We start from the raw sequence: 22,211 nt of genomic DNA, 5'->3' as shown, positions 1-22,211 counted from the left end.
CATACTTTTTCTCAAGATTACATGGTAAAATGCTTAACAGTGCTATCCCAGGCTTACACTCCAGCTTGCAATCCAGAATACTATTTATTTCCGTAAATATGTTTTCCCAAAATTTCTGCACAAGTGAGCATTGCCACCAGATATGGAAGAAGGTCTTGATGTCTGCATTGCAATACCAGCACGAATTAGATATACCTGTACTATTTTAGCAGACCTATCAGGCGTAAGGGACCATCTGTACATAATTTTAACAATATTTTCTCTAGTATCTATATTAGCAGATACCTTGACAATATTCTTGTACAAATCTTGCCATTGATCTACAGATATACATGTCTGAAGATCTTTTCCCCATCTGCTCCTATAATTTGTATTCCTTACTTCCAAGTATGCAAGCAAGCTATAGATAGTCACTATCAAGTGTTTATGTGGATCTGATTGATTTAGAATATGTTCAAATTGATTTAACAGGCAAAACATATTCCTGTTATGGAATCTAATTTGAATGAAATTTCTTAACTGGAGGTATTGAAAAAATTGTAAGGGAGTTTCCCCAGCTTCACATTGAAGTTCTGCAAAAGATTTTATAGCTTGATTGTTAATAAAATTGACTACCTTAGTCGATTTTAGGCTGTCCCATATCTTAAAATCTCCTGTCTGCTGAGCCTCAGCAAACTCATCATGATTGGATACTGGCATACGAGGTGAGCTAGACAATCCCAACTTGTTTTTATGCTGATCCCGTGCCTTAACTACGGGAAATTAAGATGTTTGTCTTAAAAAGGTGATTATTGTGTCAAACTGATAGAGATATTTTGCTCTTGGCTCTTTGATAGGCTAGATGTGGAAAAGAGGGCAGGTGCTTATGGGGCCTGAAAATGGGAGAATCATAGGACTAGTAATTGATTAAGATTTTAACTAGTTAATCATTTGTCTTTTAACTGTCTTTTAATTGATTCAATTTACCAAAATTATATATTTTATTTAGAGAAAATTGCAACAATAGAGCTTGTTTAGAAGTGTAAAATTTAGAGTTTGTAAATATATAAACATCAGTTTTGTTTACCAGTTAGCAAACAAGCAAACCTCTTGATAAAATGAAAGGCAAACTTTTGTTTTCAAAGCCTATTTAAAATAATTCACCTGAAATAAATAACTTCCAAAATATGAACATTTAATTTGCTATCCTCCCAATTAATACATTGAACTAAATAGATTAAAATTAACTGTACTAGAAATTCATGACGTGTGTGTAGGAAATGAGAGCCATATTTGTGGGTTGTTAATAAATGCACATATGTGAATTCCCAGCTGAGATAAACAACTTCCCCCCCTCTCTTAAGGGTCACATCAAGAAGAAACCTATTCCTGTGAAGTATGAAGCTGGAGATCTTGTGTGGGCAAAGTTCAGTAGACGTCCATGGTGGCCCTGTAAAATTTATCATGATCCTATGCTAGATACGCATACAAAAATGAAAGGTAATGTATTACATAGAGATTATAGGATTACATATTGTTAATGCTTTTCTAGTCTGCATTATTAATTACAGATTCTGCCTTACTAACTATTTATGGCATTTCACTTGTAACCTGCATTAAATGAGTATCTTCATATCTGTTTTGCTTTTTAGAAAAAATTCCAGACATATAAGTAATAGTGTTTAGTTAATGGTTCTCGTCCTTATTTCTAGAAAATTTTAAGTCTGGTTATTTTCATAAATCTCTTGTTTCATTTGTGCAAAAGTGAAATTAGCATCACCGATGCATATTTAAAAAAGATAATGCTTAGAAAAAGAAATGTCTCTATACTCGTTCCATGCTGCCATTCACACAGCACAACACATTCCTAGTAGCTTAAGTGGGTATACTAGTAGCCAAATGTTTAATCAAATCATTCCAAAACCGGTTTCCAGATTTTTTTCCAACTATGTTTAAATCTTGTCTTTCTTAGCACTACATTCCTTAAAAGCTAAATTTTCCAGTTTTGCCACCCAAGTTTGGATTTATGTTGGGGGGTGAAAGGTGTGGCTTTCTAAACTTGTAGTACCAGGAGTCTGGCAAAGAATAAGTGTGGCAGAAGCAGATTTGTTGAGACATTGCAAGTGCCCATGTTCCTGGCTTGTAGCCATATAGCAATACTGCAATCCTGAAAACACTTTCCTTGGGAGTAAGCCCCATTGAATAAGATCTGAATAGACTTGCCTAGGAAGCAACTGAATGTTTTTTAATTCCAAGGATCATGAAGAGTTTATAGTAAAATTAATCTGCTTCACCATCCCTTACCAAAAATTCCCATCATCATAACATGCTGGTGAGATGAGCCTCATTTGTCACTTGCTGGAGATATTAATTTTCCTTCTAATTCACACTGGAGCCATGGGGGAACAATAAATATATGTGATGGGGTAGGACTTCCTTGGTTAAGGATCACCCCATGTCCATTCACAGAGGAATCATTAGCTGCCAGCAGACAGATTTTTTTTAGCCTTTTAAACTCAATTCTAGACACTTTATTTTATTTTTATTTTATTACGCTTACAGTCTGCCTTCCCCCATAAGCAGGCTCAGGGCGGCTTGGACATGGGGTGGAACAAACATCAGAATGGTGAAGCATACACTTGCCAGTATCAACATGAGGAACATACTTCTTTAGATTAAGAGAGATGACATCTTTAGTGGGCAAAAGCCCTGCTTTTTAGGTTGAGGGGACTGAAGGCAAAGGGACGAGTCAGAAGCCTTGTCCAGTCAGTTCTCAGGTGGTAGAAGTCCATAGTCAGGTGGTATGAAACTGAATCATAAGAGAGATGACATCTTTAGTGGGCAAAAGCCCTGCTTTTTAGGTTGAGGGGACTGAAGGCAGAGGGACGAGTCAGAAGCCTTGTCCAGTCAGATCTCAGGTGGGAGAAGTCCATAGTCAGGTGGTATGAAACTGAATCAATTTTTGGGTGAGACCTCTACAAATTGGGGTCTGCTTCTCCCTCCTAGCTGGGATCTCCTTACTCAGACTAAGTTATTTGAAGATTCTTGTAAATGTAGGGGCGGGTATGAACCCCTTTACCAGGGTGACGTGAATTACCACTGTCCATGTTATACATAACAGGTTAGTTTACCAAAGGGATGCAGAGACATATTAACATCTCAGCAGACCTATCAGGCGTAAGGGACCATCTGTACATAATTTTAACAATATTTTCTCTAGTATCTATATTAGCAGATACCTTGACAATATTCTTGTACAAATCTTGCCATTGATCTACAGATATACATGTCTGAAGATCTTTTCCCCATCTGCTCCTATAATTTGTATTCCTTACTTCCAAGTATGCAAGCAAGCTATAGATAGTCACTATCAAGTGTTTATGTGGATCTGATTGATTTAGAATATGTTCAAATTGATTTAACAGGCAAAACATATTCCTGTTATGGAATCTAATTTGAATGAAATTTCTTAACTGGAGGTATTGAAAAAATTGTAAGGGAGATTCCCCAGCTTCACATTGAAGTTCTGCAAAAGATTTTATAGCTTGATTGTTAATAAAATTGACTACCTTAGTCGATTTTAGGCTGTCCCATATCTTAAAATCTCCTGTCTGCTGAGCCTCAGCAAACTCATCATGATTGGATACTGGCATACGAGGTGAGCTAGACAATCCCAACTTTGTTTTTATGCTGATCCCGTGCCTTAACTACGGGAAATTAAGATGTTTGTCTTAAAAAGGTGATTATTGTGTCAAACTGATAGAGATATTTTGCTCTTGGCTCTTTGATAGGCTAGATGTGGAAAAGAGGGCAGGTGCTTATGGGGCCTGAAAATGGGAGAATCATAGGACTAGTAATTGATTAAGATTTTAACTAGTTAATCATTTGTCTTTTAACTGTCTTTTAATTGATTCAATTTACCAAAATTATATATTTTATTTAGAGAAAATTGCAACAATAGAGCTTTTTTAGAAGTGTAAAATTTAGAGTTTGTAAATATATAAACATCAGTTTTGTTTACCAGTTAGCAAACAAGCAAACCTCTTGATAAAATGAAAGGCAAACTTTTGTTTTCAAAGCCTATTTAAAATAATTCACCTGAAATAAATAACTTATAAAATATGAACATTTAATTTGCTATCCTCCCAATTAATACATTGAACTAAATAGATTAAAATTAACTGTACTAGAAATTCATGACGTGTGTGTAGGAAATGAGAGCCATATTTGTGGGTTGTTAATAAATGCACATATGTGAATTCCCAGCTGAGATAAACAACTTCCCCCCCTCTCTTAAGGGTCACATCAAGAAGAAACCTATTCCTGTGAAGTATGAAGCTGGAGATCTTGTGTGGGCAAAGTTCAGTAGACGTCCATGGTGGCCCTGTAAAATTTATCATGATCCTATGCTAGATACGCATACAAAAATGAAAGGTAATGTATTACATAGAGATTATAGGATTACATATTGTTAATGCTTTTCTAGTCTGCATTATTAATTACAGATTCTGCCTTACTAACTATTTATGGCATTTCACTTGTAACCTGCATTAAATGAGTATCTTCATATCTGTTTTGCTTTTTAGAAAAAATTCCAGACATATAAGTAATAGTGTTTAGTTAATGGTTCTCGTCCTTATTTCTAGAAAATTTTAAGTCTGGTTATTTTCATAAATCTCTTGTTTCATTTGTGCAAAAGTGAAATTAGCATCACCGATGCATATTTAAAAAAGATAATGCTTAGAAAAAGAAATGTCTCTATACTCGTTCCATGCTGCCATTCACACAGCACAACACATTCCTAGTAGCTTAAGTGGGTATACTAGTAGCCATATGTTTAATCAAATCATTCCAAAACCGGTTTCCAGATTTTTTTCCAACTATGTTTAAATCTTGTCTTTTGCTAGCACTACATTCCTTAACAGCTAAATTTTCCAGTTTTGCCACCCAAGTTTGGATTTATGTTGGGGGGTGAAAGGTGTGGCTTTCTAAACTTGTAGTACCAGGAGTCTGGCAAAGAATAAGTGTGGCAGAAGCAGATTTGTTGAGACATTGCAAGTGCCCATGTTCCTGGCTTGTAGCCATATAGCAATACTGCAATCCTGAAAACACTTTCCTTGGGAGTAAGCCCCATTGAATAAGATCTGAATAGACTTGCCTAGGAAGCAACTGAATGTTTTTTAATTCCAAGGATCATGAAGAGTTTATAGTAAAATTAATCTGCTTCACCATCCCTTACCAAAAATTCCCATCATCATAACATGCTGGTGAGATGAGCCTCATTTGTCACTTGCTGGAGATATTAATTTTCCTTCTAATTCACACTGGAGCCATGGGGGAACAATAATTATATGTGATGGGGTAGGACTTCCTTGGTTAAGGATCACCCCATGTCCATTCACAGAGGAATCATTAGCTGCCAGCAGACAGATTTTTTTTAGCCTTTTAAACTCAATTCTAGACACTTTATTTTATTTTTATTTTATTACACTTACAGTCTGCCTTCCCCCATAAGCAGGCTCAGGGCGGCTTGGACATGGGGTGGAACAAACATCAGAATGGTGAAGCATACACTTGCCAGTATCAACATGAGGAACATACTTCTTTAGATTAAGAGAGATGACATCTTTAGTGGGCAAAAGCCCTGCTTTTTAGGTTGAGGGGACTGAAGGCAGAGGGACGAGTCAGAAGCCTTGTCCAGTCAGATCTCAGGTGGGAGAAGTCCATAGTCAGGTGGTATGAAACTGAATCAATTTTTGGGTGAGACCTCTACAAATTGGGGTCTGCTTCTCCCTCCTAGCTGGGATCTCCTTACTCAGACTAAGTTATTTGAAGATTCTTGTAAATGTAGGAGCGGGTATGAACCCCTTTACCAGGGTGACGTGAATTACCACTGTCCATGTTATACATAACAGGTTAGTTTACCAAAGGGATGCAGAGACATATTAACATCTCAGTTTCTGGCTCCGAAGGGAAGCTTTGGTATCTCCTTACTCAGACTAAGTTATTTGAAGATTCTTGTAAATGTAGGGGCGGGTATGAACCCCTTTACCAGGGTGACGTGAATTACCACTGTCCATGTTATACATAACAGGTTAGTTTACCAAAGGGATGCAGAGACATATTAACATCTCAGTTTCTGGCTCCGAAGGGAAGCTTTGGTTGCATAGTTGGATTTTAAACTCACTCGCACCACAGAGATTCTAAATTTAGTACATCCTCTTTCATGAAGAAATGATATAGAGGAATTGAAGTTTTAGATAAGGTATCAAGCATCCCCAAACAGTGGGCTTGGCTGAAATTGAATAAGCAAAAGTGATTGGTAAAGATGATTGCTATTTTATTTTATTTTAGAAAGCTCCTGTTTGTTCTTCCTGAACAGTTTGGAAAGGACTGAATTGCTACAATGAATTTATTGTCATTTGTTATCTAATCATTATTTTTAAGATATAAAATTGCATGCATCCTTAAGAGCTATTCTTAGAGAACTCTTACCTATTGAACACTTCAAAGTGTAAAACTCTTTCTGGAATAACCTTATAGCTGAATCTGGGGAAAAAAACCACAACAAAGTTTGGTATATGTTCATACAATATCCCAACATAATCTGAGACAGGCCTGTAGAATGTGCAAAGTAATGCAGTTTAAGGCAAAACACACATCTGTGCAATTGTATATTTATTCACATGATGCTTTCAGTCAAGATCTATTTACGCAATTTGTTATCTATCCTAAGATAACCACTCCTGAGCTCACTGAAGCCTTTGATTTATTCAAGATGTAAAGTGGAGGCAGCAGTCAAGTTGGACATCCAGCAACCCCTGCCAAAATCTGAGGCATTGGGGTTTATTTAAAAAACAAAATGTTTATTCCACAAACTCTTAGCTATAGCTTTCTAAGGCAGTTGTCTCCTGGATTTCAACATAGGGGCAAGTTTCATGTTTGGGAGATATTTATGCACTTCTATTCCTACACCTTGATGTGAGTTGCTAATGCTAATCTTATTAATTTTATTTCAATAGTTTCCAATCGTAGACCATATCGGGAGTATTATGTGGAAGCCTTAGGAGAATCATCTGAAAGAGCCTGGGTTGTAGGAAAGGCTATTGTAGTTTTCGAAGGAAGACATCAATTTGAAGAATTGCCTGTCCTTCGGAGAAGAGGGAAACAAAAAGAAAAGGGCTACAAGCACAAGGTAAAACTCTTGTTCTTCTGTATTTTGTTCTTGGGAATCCCTATCTGAGTACAAAGCGTGGGCCGTGATCCATTCAAAGTTTTTAAGCTCAGTTAGTCTCAGCTGCGGAGGTTTCAGGACATGCTTTACTGCTTTTCTTGAAATAAAAAAGGGGCCAAAATACTTGGTCCAGATCATGCCTATAACATCTCGAAACAACCCTGAGAGTTTATAATGTGATTGGGCCTACGAGGCAGCAGATACGTGTGTGTCTATATATAAATATATAAAGTAAAAAAGGTCGTATGCACTGGCTTGTCTGTGTTGGCTTGCCTGGGAATAGTGCATTTAAATGAATAAAACTGACAACTTTTGAGAATGTGTCCCAGTGTTAATGATGGAGAACATTTTTCACCTGATGGGGCCTATATTGGGTAAAACAGGCAGGGCTGGAAAACTACTTACTGAAGCCTAGCCAACTCTTTGAATTCTTTTAAGAATCTGCATCACATTTTGGATGTCAGTGTTGAATTAATATTTCCAGTTCTCAGGTGCTGCTGCCATGAAATCCTTAGGTGCCCAGACGACCAGCTCTGTAGGATTGTCTCAGCCCATGACTAGAACCATCCAAATTCTAATGTGAGAATTTGTGGAGCACCTTGGATATTTTATGAATCCCTCTTTAAATCAAGAACTGCAGTTAGCTTTGTTCATTTTTGAAGGGAAATAATGTTCACCTCATTCTATGATGTTGTTCTTTTGTATGGTATAAATATTTGTTTTCTGACTTCTTTGCCTCTCTCTTTAAGGTTCCTAAGAAATTTATGGCTAAATGGGAGATCAGTGTTGGACTTGCAAATGAATGTCTCAAGCAGAGTGATATTCAGAAATGCAGCCAGACTTCTAGTCATCCAGACAATGAGAAGGAGAAGGGCATGCATTTAATGGAATCTTGTACCAAGGGCTCCTTAAGTGAAGAGTGCAAGCAACTGAATGGATGTTTTAGATCATTGGCATTGGACTGTAAACATTCTGCTGATGAGAAGACAAAGACATTCAAATCGCGAATGAAGAAAAGTTCTGATATGAGGAGGAGAAATAGAGTAAGAAAAAGTAGCACCAAACTGGAGGCATCCAAGAGAGACAGTGGGGGGAAAGTGCCAGTGAATAAAGTTAAAAATATGATTACTTCAGATCTGCCAGATAAGCAGGCTTCTCATGAACTGTGCAGGATAGCAAAGAGCCTAATGGGATCCAAAGGCACTGTGGAAAACTACTTGCTCTCTTCTTTTGGAGAGAGACAGTTTGACAAGAAATCTATGAAAACCGAATACAAGGTCTCTGATAGGGTCTGCCAGCAGGAGACACCCAAAGCAGACTTGAAGAAAAAGAAAAACCCGACAGGCTTTATGTGCAGTTCAAAACTACAGCACCACTATTCTGCAGCCGATGCTGGAACAGAGGAACAAATGGAATCTGATTCATCAGATGATGACACCTATGATCTAGACCCCCTTGACCAAAGTATAGCAGCAGCAGCCCATACTGTCCTGAAAAATGGTGATTCTCTAAATAACAGAGGGAAGGAACTGTCTTCAGGGCAAAAAAACATTAAACGTTCTTCATACGTCTCAAAAACCAGCAATAGAAGTTGCAAATCTCTGGAAGGCTCTCTAGATATAAATGCCAATGTTGAAGCAGGAGGTGAGGAATTCCATGAGCTCTCCCTTGCAGCCGAGGTGGCTTCAGTTTACAGGAATGACAATCTAACCCTTGTAGATAAGCACACTACACTCCAAAGTAAAGGGTTTACAAGTCAGATGGATACAAAACAGTCTCAGTTCAGAAGTATAAAATGCAAACATAAAGGAACTGCTGCTGGGACAGACTCTTCTCTTAAAGAAGACATATGTAGCCCCAACTGCTGCTTTCCTGCTGCCAAAGGTTCTTCTGGTTCTCAGTTAGATACACCTGCCAAAAGTGGGAAGGCTGATGGCTCAAAACTGCTGAACAGCACAAATGAGAAACCTCGTGATTCTGCTGAAATAGAAACGGCAGTAGTGAAGCACGTGCTTTCAGAACTGAAGGAGCTGTCTTATAGGCCCATGAATACGGAAGCTAAAGACTGTGGGCCAGCTAAGACCACAGGGTCCTTGCTTTTTTCCTCTGTCTCTGGGCAGAATCACTTGCCTATTGAGCCCGATTATAAATTCAGCACCTTATTAATGATGATCAAGGATATGCATGATAGTAAGACAAAAGAGAAACAAATAATGACTACTCAGAACATAGTCTCTTATAGGAGCCCTAACAGCGGTGATAGTTCCGGAAGTAACACTCCAAGTGATTTGACATCTTTGCCTACAATGGGATCCACTCATAAATTAGAAAAAAACCGAGATAGTGTGCAAGAACCAGAGTGTCAGAAACCCAAAGAAGGTCAGTCCTCTTTTTCACATGGTATCGCAACCAAGTTGATCGATCCTGGTGCTAACAAAAGGGAACTCATAAATGCTACTGTTTCTGGTACAAACTGCACCGCAAGGCGCAGCTGTCCAAAATCTAAGCATCTGTCCAAACTAGTAGCTAATGCAACTTCAAAGAGCAAATCACTAATCCAGTTATCCAGTACAGCTGAGGGTATGCCCCGTCAGCATAGAGCTACTCAAGGATCAGTTGCTAGACCTCTAAAAAATGACAAGGAAGATATTGCAAGGAAGGTATCTTGGGAGTTGATGGGACAATCCCCTGATGAAGACTCTGCAAGTTCCTCTGATGGCAGTTTAGTTCGTGTAAGAATGAAGTCAGAATCTGATAAAAAGAGAGAGAGCCGCAGCTCCCTTGAAAATGGGGAGTGCCTAGAGTTGGATTCAGGACTGAATAGAGAAGGCTCCTTGAGTGATGAGCCTAAAGATGTAAGCCACGTAGCACCCAAAAAGCGATGGCAGCGTTTTAACCAAAGCAGTGCTAAAGCTGGTAAGCACATTGGTAGATGTAGGGAAGTAGCAGTTATATGCCATTGGTCTCTGCTAAAAGGAAATGAGTGTGGGACTACAGGCCTGTGTGGGATCATAGATCAAGGGAGACCCAATAGGCAAGAACAATGAGAATTAGTTGGGCAACATTTCACTGTGAAAAATGGGGGGAAAGTAAAGCTCCAGAACTGGAGCTTACAGTTTGACTCCCCAGTCTCAGTTCTCTGTGAAGGTAAGGGAATTAAACACACACCTTGACCCTGTACATTTCCATGTAATGCTCTTAACATTTCAATCCTATGCAAAATTACTCCAGTGTAAGCCCCTTGAAGCTGATCATCTTAGAATGGAGTAACTCTCTTTAGGATTATAACAGGCTTGTAAAAAAATTACCATTGTTTAGGATTAAGAATCAGTGCTATCTAAACAACTTGAGAAATCAATTGAACTGTGAACTGGTGTCTAACATTTTAGTTTATCCGAAGGAAATGTTGAGGCTTAGTCCAGCTTTTTTCTTTAAAGCTTAATTCAAGCAGACTTCTATTTTTCTAATTATAAAAACAGTCCATGGCGATCAGTGCTGATTTAGAAAAAATAATTTATATTTTATTAAATTATTTGGTTTTCCCTTGCTTTGTGAAGAAATTTTATTTATAATGTATAGTAGAGCCAGTCCAGTATGAAAATGTGTACTACAGAAAACTCAAGGAGGCAGTTTGGGAACATTTAATGCTGCAGTCCTATACATAGATTTCTTAAGTCCCACTGAAGTCTATGGGACTACTCTAACTTCTCCTGTAAACTTGAATGGAGCACTGTAACCTAAAATATCAATAAGGTTTTTCAATGCTATTGAATTTTAATTTTTCTCCTTGTGTAAAATCAATAGTTCATGAATTCTGAAGCTATTGAGTTAAACTGTTACATCTTGTTCGGTATTGTCTGCTCTCACTGGCAGAGAGAGTCTTGGCCAGAAAATGGCCATCCCAGCAACTTCAAAGTTTTTTAACTGGAGCTGCCAGAGATTGAATTTGGGACTTTCTACCTCTAGGCCTTAGACCCTTCCCCAAATTCAGTGTATGACTAAGATCACAAGGTGATTACTGGAATAGGTTCCAATTATAATTATCCTCTACAATTCTGTAATTTATTAACATTCTGTGATCAGCAGTTATGTGCCATGTGTTGTGGCAAATGGGAGAGAGCTTACCTGACTTGTGTGGGCTTATAATTAGCTCCAAAATTTGTATTGACAGCCTCATACAAATACAACTTAGCACAAAATGTGTGAGACAAAGGCAGCTGTCTACCTGAAATGTCTCTGTGTACAAGTTACTCACAACATAGTTTGACACTCAGCTGATTAATTAGAAACAAGATTGCAATAAATTTGGCAGGTTGCCTTAAAACACATGAGAAGGTCCAAGTTGAATTGAGTTGTAACAAAAACTTTTCTCAAATTTTGCATGAGTAAAATTGCTACATTCTTCTGCAAAAGGTAGCTCTGGAAAGTAGAGATCATTTTTCCCTTGCCGGAACTTGATGCGCTGCACGGCACCTTTTGCAACTGTCTCTTCCAGAGGCATCCATCTCTGAAGGCTGGGGTACTGCACTGAGCTACATAGTATGTTCTCACTTCCTTACAAGTTTTATTCAATTAAAAATAAAATTATCAAGGGATTCACATTGGACACAGGACATTCCAACCCATGATTGACCTTGGTCTGGACTATACTCCAGAAAGTAAATAGTTTGTCCTCCTTGAAGTTTATCTGAGTGAGACATGCACTAATGGATGGATGTGCTATATAATGAAACATGAACAAAATAAATCAGGAACTATTGACAACTGGAAGTAATAGGCAAGAATAAGGGACGAATGACCTGAGCAAATCATGTTAGGAGAAGACTTTATTCTTGCAAACAATATGCAGGGTAGCATATCTGGACTGTAGCACTCAAATTGCAGGTTGGTGCTGCCATGATGGGATATTCTGCCACATAAACATTTTCTGCTCACAGAAAGCTAGTGTGTGGGGTACTTTTCATGACGTATTGCTTCATCTGCTGTTTGGGAAGAGTAGGTTAGAGTCACAAGTTTGAACTGTGTAACCAGGTTCTTCTGTGCCTGTTACACCAACTGGACTGTACAATTACAAATGAATCACAGAGTCATAGAATCACAGAGTTGGAAGAGGCCATACAGGCCATCTAGTCCAACCCCCTGCTCAATGCAGGATCAGCCTAGAGCATCCCTGACAAGTGTTTGTCCAGCTGCTGCTTAAAGACTGCCAGTGAGGGGGAGCTCACCACTACCCTAGGCAGCTGATTCCACTCATAATATTCAGCCCGTACCTTCCCGCCCTTAATTTAAACCCATTATTGTGAGTCCTATCCTCTGCTGCCAACGGGAACAGCTCCCTGCCCTCCTCTAAGTGACAGCCCTTCAAATACTTAGAGAGCAATCGTGTCCACCTTCAACCGCTTCTTCTTCAAACTAAACATTCCCAAGTCCCTCAGCCTTTCTTCATAGGGCTTGGTCTCCAGTGTGTTTTATGCTTATATTAAACATTTTCTAAAATGTGAAGAAAAGAGTAGCTCCAGCTTTTTCAAAGCACTGAATATGGGGAAAGGTTTTAAAGAGACCTCTGAGCATTAAAAAGCACTTTCTCCGGAGAAAATAGGTTGTATGTTAACGATCTCCCCCCTTTCAGCAACAGTCCTTTCTCTCTCATCTGTTACATCATCTACTCTTTTTGACAGTGGCCTATACCTAGATTTTATGTTCCTTATCTTTGTTTAATAAAGGTATAGTAGTGTCAGATAGTACATCTGTACTTTAGTGTAGCTTACTCTGTTTTGAAGGATTAGTTAGATCATAGTTAACGTCCCTCTACATGTATGGAGGCACAAATCTTACAAAGGATCAGCTGCTTCTCATGTTAGATTTCAATTTTCCATGGACCTGAGGTCAATGATGTTTCTGAATGTTTCATACCTAATGCAAGCTCCTTAGTTGTTTTTTCACTGGGCAAAACTAGAAAGGAAAGGAAACAAGAACGTTACTGGTGATAAAATGTAATTAGGGAGCCAATTAACAATATATGGCATTTTATAGTACTTTATGGTCAGAGTGCCCACATTCACTTCAGCTATGTTCACAGTATACCTTACACCAGAGGTAGACAACCTTGTTTTGTCCTAAGTGCTAAAAAACATGCAGTGTCTGCTTATGAAGAACTTAGCATGCTGGCAAACAAAATGGGTGGGAGAGACGAGATTTGTATTTGGAGGCATGCTTCAAGCAAGCTGAGCCCCAGTGGTACTGCCAGCGTCTCAAAGATTTGACTTGGGCTTGGCCAGTGGGTGCCAAGCAAACTGGACTCATGTTCCATTGTTAATGTATATGCCAGGAGACGCCATTCCTTGCTACATGCTAACTCTGATTTGAGTCTAGTAGCACCTTAAAGACCAACAAAATTTTCCATAGAATAAGCTTAATTTGTCAAACACAAATGAGTCAAAGCTTAATTTGTCAGACACAAATGATTCATGAAACTATACTCCGGAAAATTTTGTTGGACCTGCACCTTGTTCCACTCCTGCAGATTAACAAGGCTACCCACCTGAAATGGACACAAGCTCTGTAACTTAAGCCAATTTTATTATCTGCACACTTCAGATTCAGGGGTGAAGCTGTGAGAATAGCTGTTGCTTAAAGCTATCTAGTGAATTCATGACTGAGGAACTATTTGAACCAGAATTTTTCTGGCGCATGCATAGTACTTTTAGAAAAAGGAGTGGAGCATATTGCAGAGGTCTGCAAACATATTTCAGTTTAATGTTAGCATGTAATAGAATACTTCCGTTTATGAATAAGTTCAAGTTGGACACCTTCAAGTAACCATCAGCTATTGGTCTTTATCACTGAGTATTATCTGTCCTTAACTGGCAGTGGCTTTTAGGTCTCTGGCAGAGAAAGGTGTTTCTCAATATTGGCTACCCAAGATCCTTTAACTGGAGATGCCATGGATTAAACCCAGGAGCTGCTGTAAACAAAGTCAGAAGTCAAATGTTAGGTTCATCATTTAGAAGTCAGGAAGGACTATTCTGAGGATGAAAAAAAGTTTTCATAATGAGCCAAATTAATGCTGATGAAATTAATTAAGGTCCAGGACATAATGAACCTCAGGACCAATGTTCCCTTTAAGCTGTGGAGTCTTGTGAGCACAAATTCTACTTTGTGAGCTACTGGCATTAAAGTTGTGAGTGAGCGATTTGGCTACTGCATACATTAGTTTGCTTTGGAGTCATCCTTCCTGAGCTAAGGCAAAAATGTGTGAGCTGGAGGCTAAAAAAACTGTGAGCTAGCTCACACTAACCCAGCTTAGAGGGAACACTGCTCAGGACTGCAATACTAGCATTACAAAGCTGCTTCTATGTGCCTTTTTAAAAACAAAACAAAACAACAGTTTTATTGAATTTTAAAACAGATTAAGCTAAAGAACATAATACGAAGTAGGTTACATACACAAAGTTAAATGGTAGTATGTGCCTTTTTTTAACCAGTTCTCTTATTATTATTTATCAGTATTTTGCATTTATCACTTGTAACATGCTGAGTATTTCATAGTTTTGTCATGACAGCTTATGTGTTTGGTTCAAGGCTGTTTGTCTCAGCCACAAACCATAACAAATTTTAAGATAATAGAAACAGAAAACGAAGCAGTCAGTGTAGGTTATATCCTACTGCTATCCTACTGATTGAAGGGAGGGGGAGTGATCTCACCCCTATTTTTCTCCTCACTGCAGCTCCCTGACCTGTGTAGCTTTCTGCTTCTCCCAACAATGCTTGGGTGGGGCAGGGGAGTGTCATAGGAGGTTGTTATGAGAAAGTGAAGGTGGAGAAAGATCTGCTTCCACTGGCAACATGTCCACAAGATTCAACCCAAGAATTCTACCAGGCAGTAATTTAAAAATGCAGGGTGGTCACTATAAAGTACTCTGTTAACAGGTAATAAAATTTTGAAACTGAGGCAGAGGTAGAAATGCTGTTGGCTTCCTCTTCTGGCTGGCTTAATTAAGCTCAGAAGTGACTCCTCCCCCCCCCCCTGTATTTTAAGCCTGTTAGCTCTTATGTGTGCTTAAAGTAGAGGCCAACGCCAAGGTAAGAAAGGAAGCAGAGGCTCTTACATCATCTTCCCTTGAACCCCAAGCCTGGCAGGAGCAGCCGAAAACTAGTATGATAGTGAGTTGGGGCAACCAAACAGTATGATGCCACCCTTGGACTACCAATTGCCTATTTTAGAGATCTTCATTAAGCTCTGTTTAAAGATAAATTGCTAGAAAATAGCTTGCTTAAGTGGTCTGTGGTGTCCATGATTGAGCTGGGAAGCTGCTTTCTAAGGTTCAAGATAAATGCTAGGTCACAGTGGTACTTTAATGATGATGTATCAAATCACCTTAGATTATAGTATTGTGATTCAAACGGGCTTAATTTGTATAATTCAAAAGCACGGCTTTTTACCAAAGGGCTCTCCTTACTTCCTCCCTTCACATACTTGGGAGTCCATCAGTGACTTCCAGTTCAGCACAGTTCACAGTTTGCCATTCATCTGAACCATCAAACTAAGGCTTACACTTTCTCTCTAATCGCATTTTGAAGCTGATTTGCAATCCTTGTTTTAGAGCAGAAGAGCGAACATAGTTCGCTGATTCAGATGCAGTTATAAACTCTGGTTTGTGCTAAATTTAAAGTAACTAAGTAAATGGTGGAACAAAATTTGAGACCAACGACACCTTTAAGACCAACAGACTTTTACTTAAGGTGTAAGTTTTCATGTGCAAGCATGCTCTTCCTCAGACACATTGAAACAAAATTTCTTCAAGCCTTAAATACAGGAAGATGGGGGCAGAGGTGGAAGCGTCAGGAAGGACCAGTTGGAGTTAATATGCATAAGTGAAGCTGAGATTAGATCAAGGCAGCAAGATCAATGAATGGTAGCAAATTAGCACACAAATGCAAGAGCTAACAAACAAATGAAGCATGGTTGGTCTTAAGGGTGCCGCTGGACTCAGGCTTCATTCTCACATCTGTTTGTTAGCTCTTACATTTGTGTGCCAATTTGCTACCATTCATTGATTTGGCTGCCTTGATCTAATCTCAGCTTCACTTATGCATCATAACTCCTTCCTGACGCTTCTCCCTCCCCCCCATATTCCTATATGTAAGGCTTGAAGAAATTTTGTTTCAGTGTGTCTGAGGAAGTGTGCTTGCATATGAAAGCTTATACCATAAATAAAACTTTGTTGGTCTTAAAGGTGCCACTGGACTCAAACTGTGTCCTGCTGCTTCAGACTAACATGGCTACCCCACCTGAATCTAAATAAATGGTGGTTTGTGAGAAGAGCAAGCACACAGGTGGGTTTGTTCCATTAGCATTAAAGATGGGTTTGTTGTTAATGTCAATGTACTCATATTCTTTTTACCATTTTCATAATGTGAAAAGAGAATATCTGAGCATTTAATCTAGGCATCAGCTGGATTTTATTTTATCACATGTAGTATCAACTTTCTTTTAAATCTGTTTCCATGCTGTTACTTTATTTACAGTATGTATTAATGCCTTCTGGTTTTCAAAATGGTGCTTTGTCCAGGTTTTGTAGCAGTGGCCATCAACCAGTGCTTTTAAAAAAGAGAAAGGACATGATACACAGAAGAATAACATGCTCTTAATGGGTCATTGTGCCATCCCAGTTGGAGATTTGGTAAAAAAAAAATAGCTGGTTAAAAATGTCCAAGATAAAATACAGACTGTCCTTGTTTCCCCTGCTGTACTGAGGTCTTAGAGGGGTCTGTAAGTGTGAAGATAATTGCACAGATATGACTTAGGCAGGAATTAAATCACAAGCCTTGGAGCCCTGGGTTCTTATCTTGTTTCTGTCAGCTTGATTCGTATGGTAGGGCCAGATCAGTAGGATTCACTGCACAAAGGTTTTGAATTCAGGGCAACCAGACTAGCTGCGGATGCTAGAGAGATGCTGATGGCAAATTATTGGTAACTGTCCAGAGTTTGGTAACTATGAAGAAGTGGTGGTTGGCTCCCCTGGGAGGGGAGGGGTTTGCATGTAACATGGTGTGGAGTCCTGCTAAAGAGGAGACAGGACATTTAGGGAAGATGGTTTATATGAATATTAAGAGGGATGTGTTGCTTCTGAACCAATACAAAATTTGATTCCCCCCTCCTCTTTTAAAAAAACCTTCATTATAGTAATAATGTCAAGGACAATCAAATGCCCAAAGTGCTCCTCAGAATCTCATAGTGGTCTCTTGTTGCAGACGCTTGGGCATCAGCAGAACCAATTCACAGTGGAGAATTCCCTCCCAGGAATTTAGCTTTTCTCGAAAGGCTAACCCTGAAGCTTTCTCTTCTTTTTCTCAGTAGCACAGTCAGAAAAGAAACGCCTTAGAAAGCCAAGTAAACGACTTCTGGAATATGCAGAGGAATATGATCATATATTTGCACCTAAGAAAAAAAAGAAGAGCCGGGAGTCATTTCGTAAGGTGGGTGCACTGCGCAACTGAAATGCAGTAGGAACTTTGGGGGAGATTGGGGAAACCTCTAAATAGGGATTTTACAAATTTCTGATGGATAGTTTTAAAAAGTAGGGTTGGGATCCAGCAAAGGCCTATGTGTGCCATGAACAAAGGGACATGGGGATCCCTGTTAATCTCTGTAGCTCCACATCAGAAGCTTTTGGTAGTTGCCTCGACTATTAGGAGTGGCTTATCAGGGAGTGCAAGAGGTTGCAGTAAAGAAGGATCCTGAAAAACTGTGGAGCATGCATTCCACATGTGTCATTTTCTGAGCATCTATGAAGTTTTTAATTTGTTTTTAATTTCTTTATATAAGCCAATAAGTGTAAACATGCAACAATCATCATTTTGCTTAGTCACCCAAGGCCGACTGATTTTACTTCCATTGGATTGTTAACCTATTGCAGAGATGTTGCTATGTCCCTGAACAGACTGTACTCCTCCTTAGTATCCTTTGCATGCACAGGATCCAAATGCTGGACCAGAACCTTAAGTTTTCTCTTTTTGTGTATGTGGCTGCTATTAGGCAAGTTCTGTAGAGAAGCCTGAAAACAAACAGGATTGCAGCAGTGGCAAGCAAGGTCAGAATAAATATCTAGAAAAGGAGTCCATGGATTCGGTTTCACCTGCTTCTTCATCTAAAGAGTCTCCTCCAGTCCTTGAAGCTGAACGTTGTCTGACAGATGACCCTGAGCCCCATTCCATGGAACCAAGGTCTGAAATGCCTGTGTTGACATTGTCTTCACCAAATGTGTTGGAAACTGCTGCTGCTTCCCCTTCACAGGGAGAGGAACTGTTGGTGAAATCAGGTGAGTTAGATATAACTTGTATCTCTGATAGAAATGAGTATGTATTCTCTGTGTGTTCTCCTGTATAGGACTGCCATATATCCAGTTTTGATCTAATGCCACTCGTGAGTTTCTTCTTGCTGTGTCTCTGTACTCAAGTATATCCCCACCCCACCTAAGTAACACTTATATGGACATGTCTCTAGGTCCTTCTAAGGATACTCCAGAATGATCTCCCTACCTTGGTATTCCAAGTGTTCATATTAGTGCTGTTTGTAGATATTACTCTCGGGACTTCAGTATTTGAGGGAACAATACAGTCACTTGCTATGAATATATGTAGCAGTGAGGACATCAAACATTGTGCCAGCTACTACTTCATGCAGTGGTAAAGCTTTAAAAAGTGTGCTAAAACTGGAACATCATTTTAATGTGTTTTTAATGTTCACTACCAAAATATAAAAGTGTTTAATATACCTGGGGCTGCAAGAGGTTCTTTCACTGGCCTTGATTTTCATGAGAGATGCCAGAGAGCTGGCAGGGATTTGAACAGGCCTCTGTTTGTTACATTTGTTATTCCAACGTTTTATGGAAAGAGGAGAGTGTGGAGTAATTCCATTGTATCCATCCAACAATCCTATGAGATAGGCTAGACGAACAGAGTGACTAGCCCAAGGTCACACACAGTACATTCCTATGTAGAGTTATTCACCCAGTCCAAGTGCTGTTCTGTGAAACTTAAGCTGATTGATTGGGACTGGAAATGGGTTGTTGGGACCGCAAGTGGGATGCAAGACTCATCCCACCAGTAGCATCATCAGTTAGAGATTCTTTTTTTTTTTAGGATAAACAAACAGGGAAATACACACTGCAAAGGAATAGGAGAGAGCTTTTTCATGGTTATGCAGAAGAAAGGGGATTGCAGCCACTTGTTTCATGGGAGAGAAAAGTTGTACCTACAAAAGTTCCCTCTTGTATAGAACTGTTAAAAGTACACAGAAGCTCTAGTCAGCCTAGAGAGAGGGTTCAAGTGGGTCTGAAAAAGCTGAAAACTTCTTGAAAACACCACAGTCTGTTTAATATGTAGTCCATGTTTTTAATTTGCTGTTGTACTGGATGAGTTTATCTCAGTATTCAAACGTATGCATACACTTTGGCACTATAATATAAAGGTGGTGGGAATCAGGCCCGTAGCAAGGATTTTGTGGCTTGTGTGGCAAATCTTTTTCTGGTGGGGCTGCCATTATTTGCCATAATGAAGGGGGGTGACACGTACCCTCTCCCTCCCCTCCTGCAAGATTTATAAAGGGCCCTTAAGCTGATCAGCGAGGAATCTTGCAGGAGGGAGGGAGGGGCGTGCACCAGCCCCCACTTCTTCTCAAAAGCATTTAAAGCAGCCTGGGGTTGGGGAGCCTCTGCATGCAGCCACTTCTGGACAGAGCCAGGAGCCCCTGCCTCTCGGGTCAGGGAACGCCAGCTGAGAATGCTGGCGGCCCCCCTGGACATGATGCCAAGTACAGCCCAGGATTCCCAAGGGTAGCCAAGCCAGCCCCAGAATTCCCCTGGAGCAAGAAGCTTCCAGCGGGGCCCTCAGGCCACCACCCTCAAGGCAAGAAGGCCTTGAGGTAATAGCCACAGATGATCTGTGCCTTCCCCACCCAGGAGCGCGCCACACAACAGTGGAGTGGGTGGGCCGCAGGCCCCACATGGGCTGACTCCCCCGTGGGGAAGCTTGCAGTCAGAAATGGGCCTCACAAGACACTCTCATTGGTCTGACTGACGATTGTGGTGGGGGCATTTTCTCAGCATGAAAGAGATCATCACCCCTCCCCCGCAAAAGCCCCTTCTGTAGCCTACGGCTGCATCCAGACTGGCCATTCCCACGGGGCATGAATCGGAGCTGCCGTCCATCCCTCTCCATTCAAAAACAGCTGCCTCCAGAGAAGGAGAACGCTCTTGTCAGTTACAGGCTCGGCCTGATGAAGTCAGGGATTCTTTGGTCTGTTTTGCCACAGCAAGGCACGGGAGCGTGCGCCTTAAAAAAAAACATTTTCAGGAGGAAATCTTGTGGGACTGGCCCTTTAAGGAAGGGGGCAGAGCCCCAAATAGCCCCACTGTAGCTATGGGTCTGGTGGGAACAGAGTGGAAAGAACAAAATGGGGAAGGAATGCTGAGAAAATTGTTCAGAACTGCTGAGACAAAGTGTGGAGAAAATATCTGAGACCTAGTGGGAAGTAGTTTAGGATAGCAGCCACATTTTAAATAGTTACCGTACTGGACCTTATTCAAGTGAACATGTATGAATTCTTATCATGTGCATATGATTTTACAGTTCCATATCAAGGAAGAAATAGATTGGAAAGTTGGGGAAGAGTAAGGTAGGGAAGAAATCCAGTGGTGGAGAATCCCTCAAAGTAAGTGTTGGAGGAACAGTATTCTACATGTATCGCATCAAGCGCCCAGCTCTACTATACAGGTGATTGAAAGGAGGGATGCAAACATATTTAAACAGAAGCCAGATGAACAAAGTAAGGAGCTTGGAGGGTTCAAGACTACCAGTAAGTTGGTTTCATCAAATGACCCAAATTCAGACCTTTGAGCTCTGAGACGTCCATAAAATCTAAGAAGTAATACAGCATGGGCGCTTCACTGGCTTCTCAGGTAGAAGAAAATTCTGACTAGGTTTGAGCAACTTTGAAATGGTTAATGGTGGGCTGTTTACCTACCATGGTGTGTTCCTTTAACCTTCCATCCCCAAAATATTCTCTTTAGTTTGTGGTTTCAGGTTGTTGTTGTTGTTGGGGGGAGCTGGCAGAAAAAGCCTCTGTACCTAACTTTTAACTTTCAAGGACTTTGTAATAGCCCTGTATTGCAATAGTCTTTGCTGTTTGAAAACATTCTTGTCTCAGTTGTTCTTCTCCGTACTAGGCGAGTACATATGTGTGATATCATCACTTTGAATGAATCAAAGAAAAGAACATTCAATGATTCTACAAGATTAAAGAGAGGGGGCAATCGCTGGCAAAATGGAGTACATTAAGCCTGAAGATGAATAGATTTGTTTTGTTTGTTTACAAAATTTGTATCCTGCTTTTCTGCCCTTTCAAGAGCCGCCAAGGCAGCTGATGGACTATGTAGGACATATTTCACTTATGGTGCCACTCTAAGCAGAGTTGCGTTCTTCTTAGTCCATTGAACTCAATGGGCTTAGAAAGGTATAACTGTTTAGGATTGCTCTGTGGCTCTTGCTGCTGTTCTTGGTCCTGGGGAAAAGAGATGTAGCACAACAGATGTCATGGTGGTTTTGATGCTTAAGTTCTTATTTGTACCTTGTAAGGAGAATGACGGACTTGCATCTTTGTTGCAGGGAGCTTTGAGAGCAAGCGTCAGAGGAAGCCAACGAAAAAACTCTTAGAATCCAATGATTTGGATACCACATTCATACCAAAGAGAGAGTGGGCCGCCATAAAGAAGGTACATTCTTTCATTCAGCTTCTAAGTGTTAGCTAGAATATAAAGGTCTGCTATGCCCTTGAGTGTAAAATAATTGAATCTATAAAGTAATTCAGAATTTTATTTGTGAATTTCCCATTGTGGGTTTCCCTTAAAAAAAAAAAGCTGTCATCCAAACTGGGTTTGCATTAGTCATGTAAGCCCTTGAATCTGTATTTTTTCTAATGGTCAAAGCTATTACCCAC

At 39.9% G+C, this 22,211-nt stretch overlaps 1 protein-coding gene across 1 annotated transcript in view; it reads left to right on the top strand.

Moving 5' to 3' along the window:
* The window catches only part of NSD1 (nuclear receptor binding SET domain protein 1), a 75,415-nt gene that overhangs the window by 25,495 nt on the left and 27,709 nt on the right, over positions 1-22,211 (top strand). The window contains 6 exon segments of the mRNA XM_015412539.1: positions 1,344-1,479; positions 7,002-7,174; positions 7,963-9,592; positions 17,571-17,692; positions 18,252-18,534; positions 21,881-21,987. Coding sequence (XP_015268025.1) covers positions 1,344-1,479; positions 7,002-7,174; positions 7,963-9,592; positions 17,571-17,692; positions 18,252-18,534; positions 21,881-21,987 — 2,451 coding nt within the window.

Source organism: Gekko japonicus, unplaced genomic scaffold, assembly GCF_001447785.1.
Source record: "Gekko japonicus isolate JY-2015 unplaced genomic scaffold, Gekko_japonicus_V1.1 scaffold100, whole genome shotgun sequence".
NCBI classification, from domain to species: Eukaryota; Metazoa; Chordata; class Lepidosauria; order Squamata; family Gekkonidae; genus Gekko; species Gekko japonicus.
Note: the sequence above shows the minus strand (reverse complement) of the source record. Positions and strands in the feature narration are given on the sequence as shown.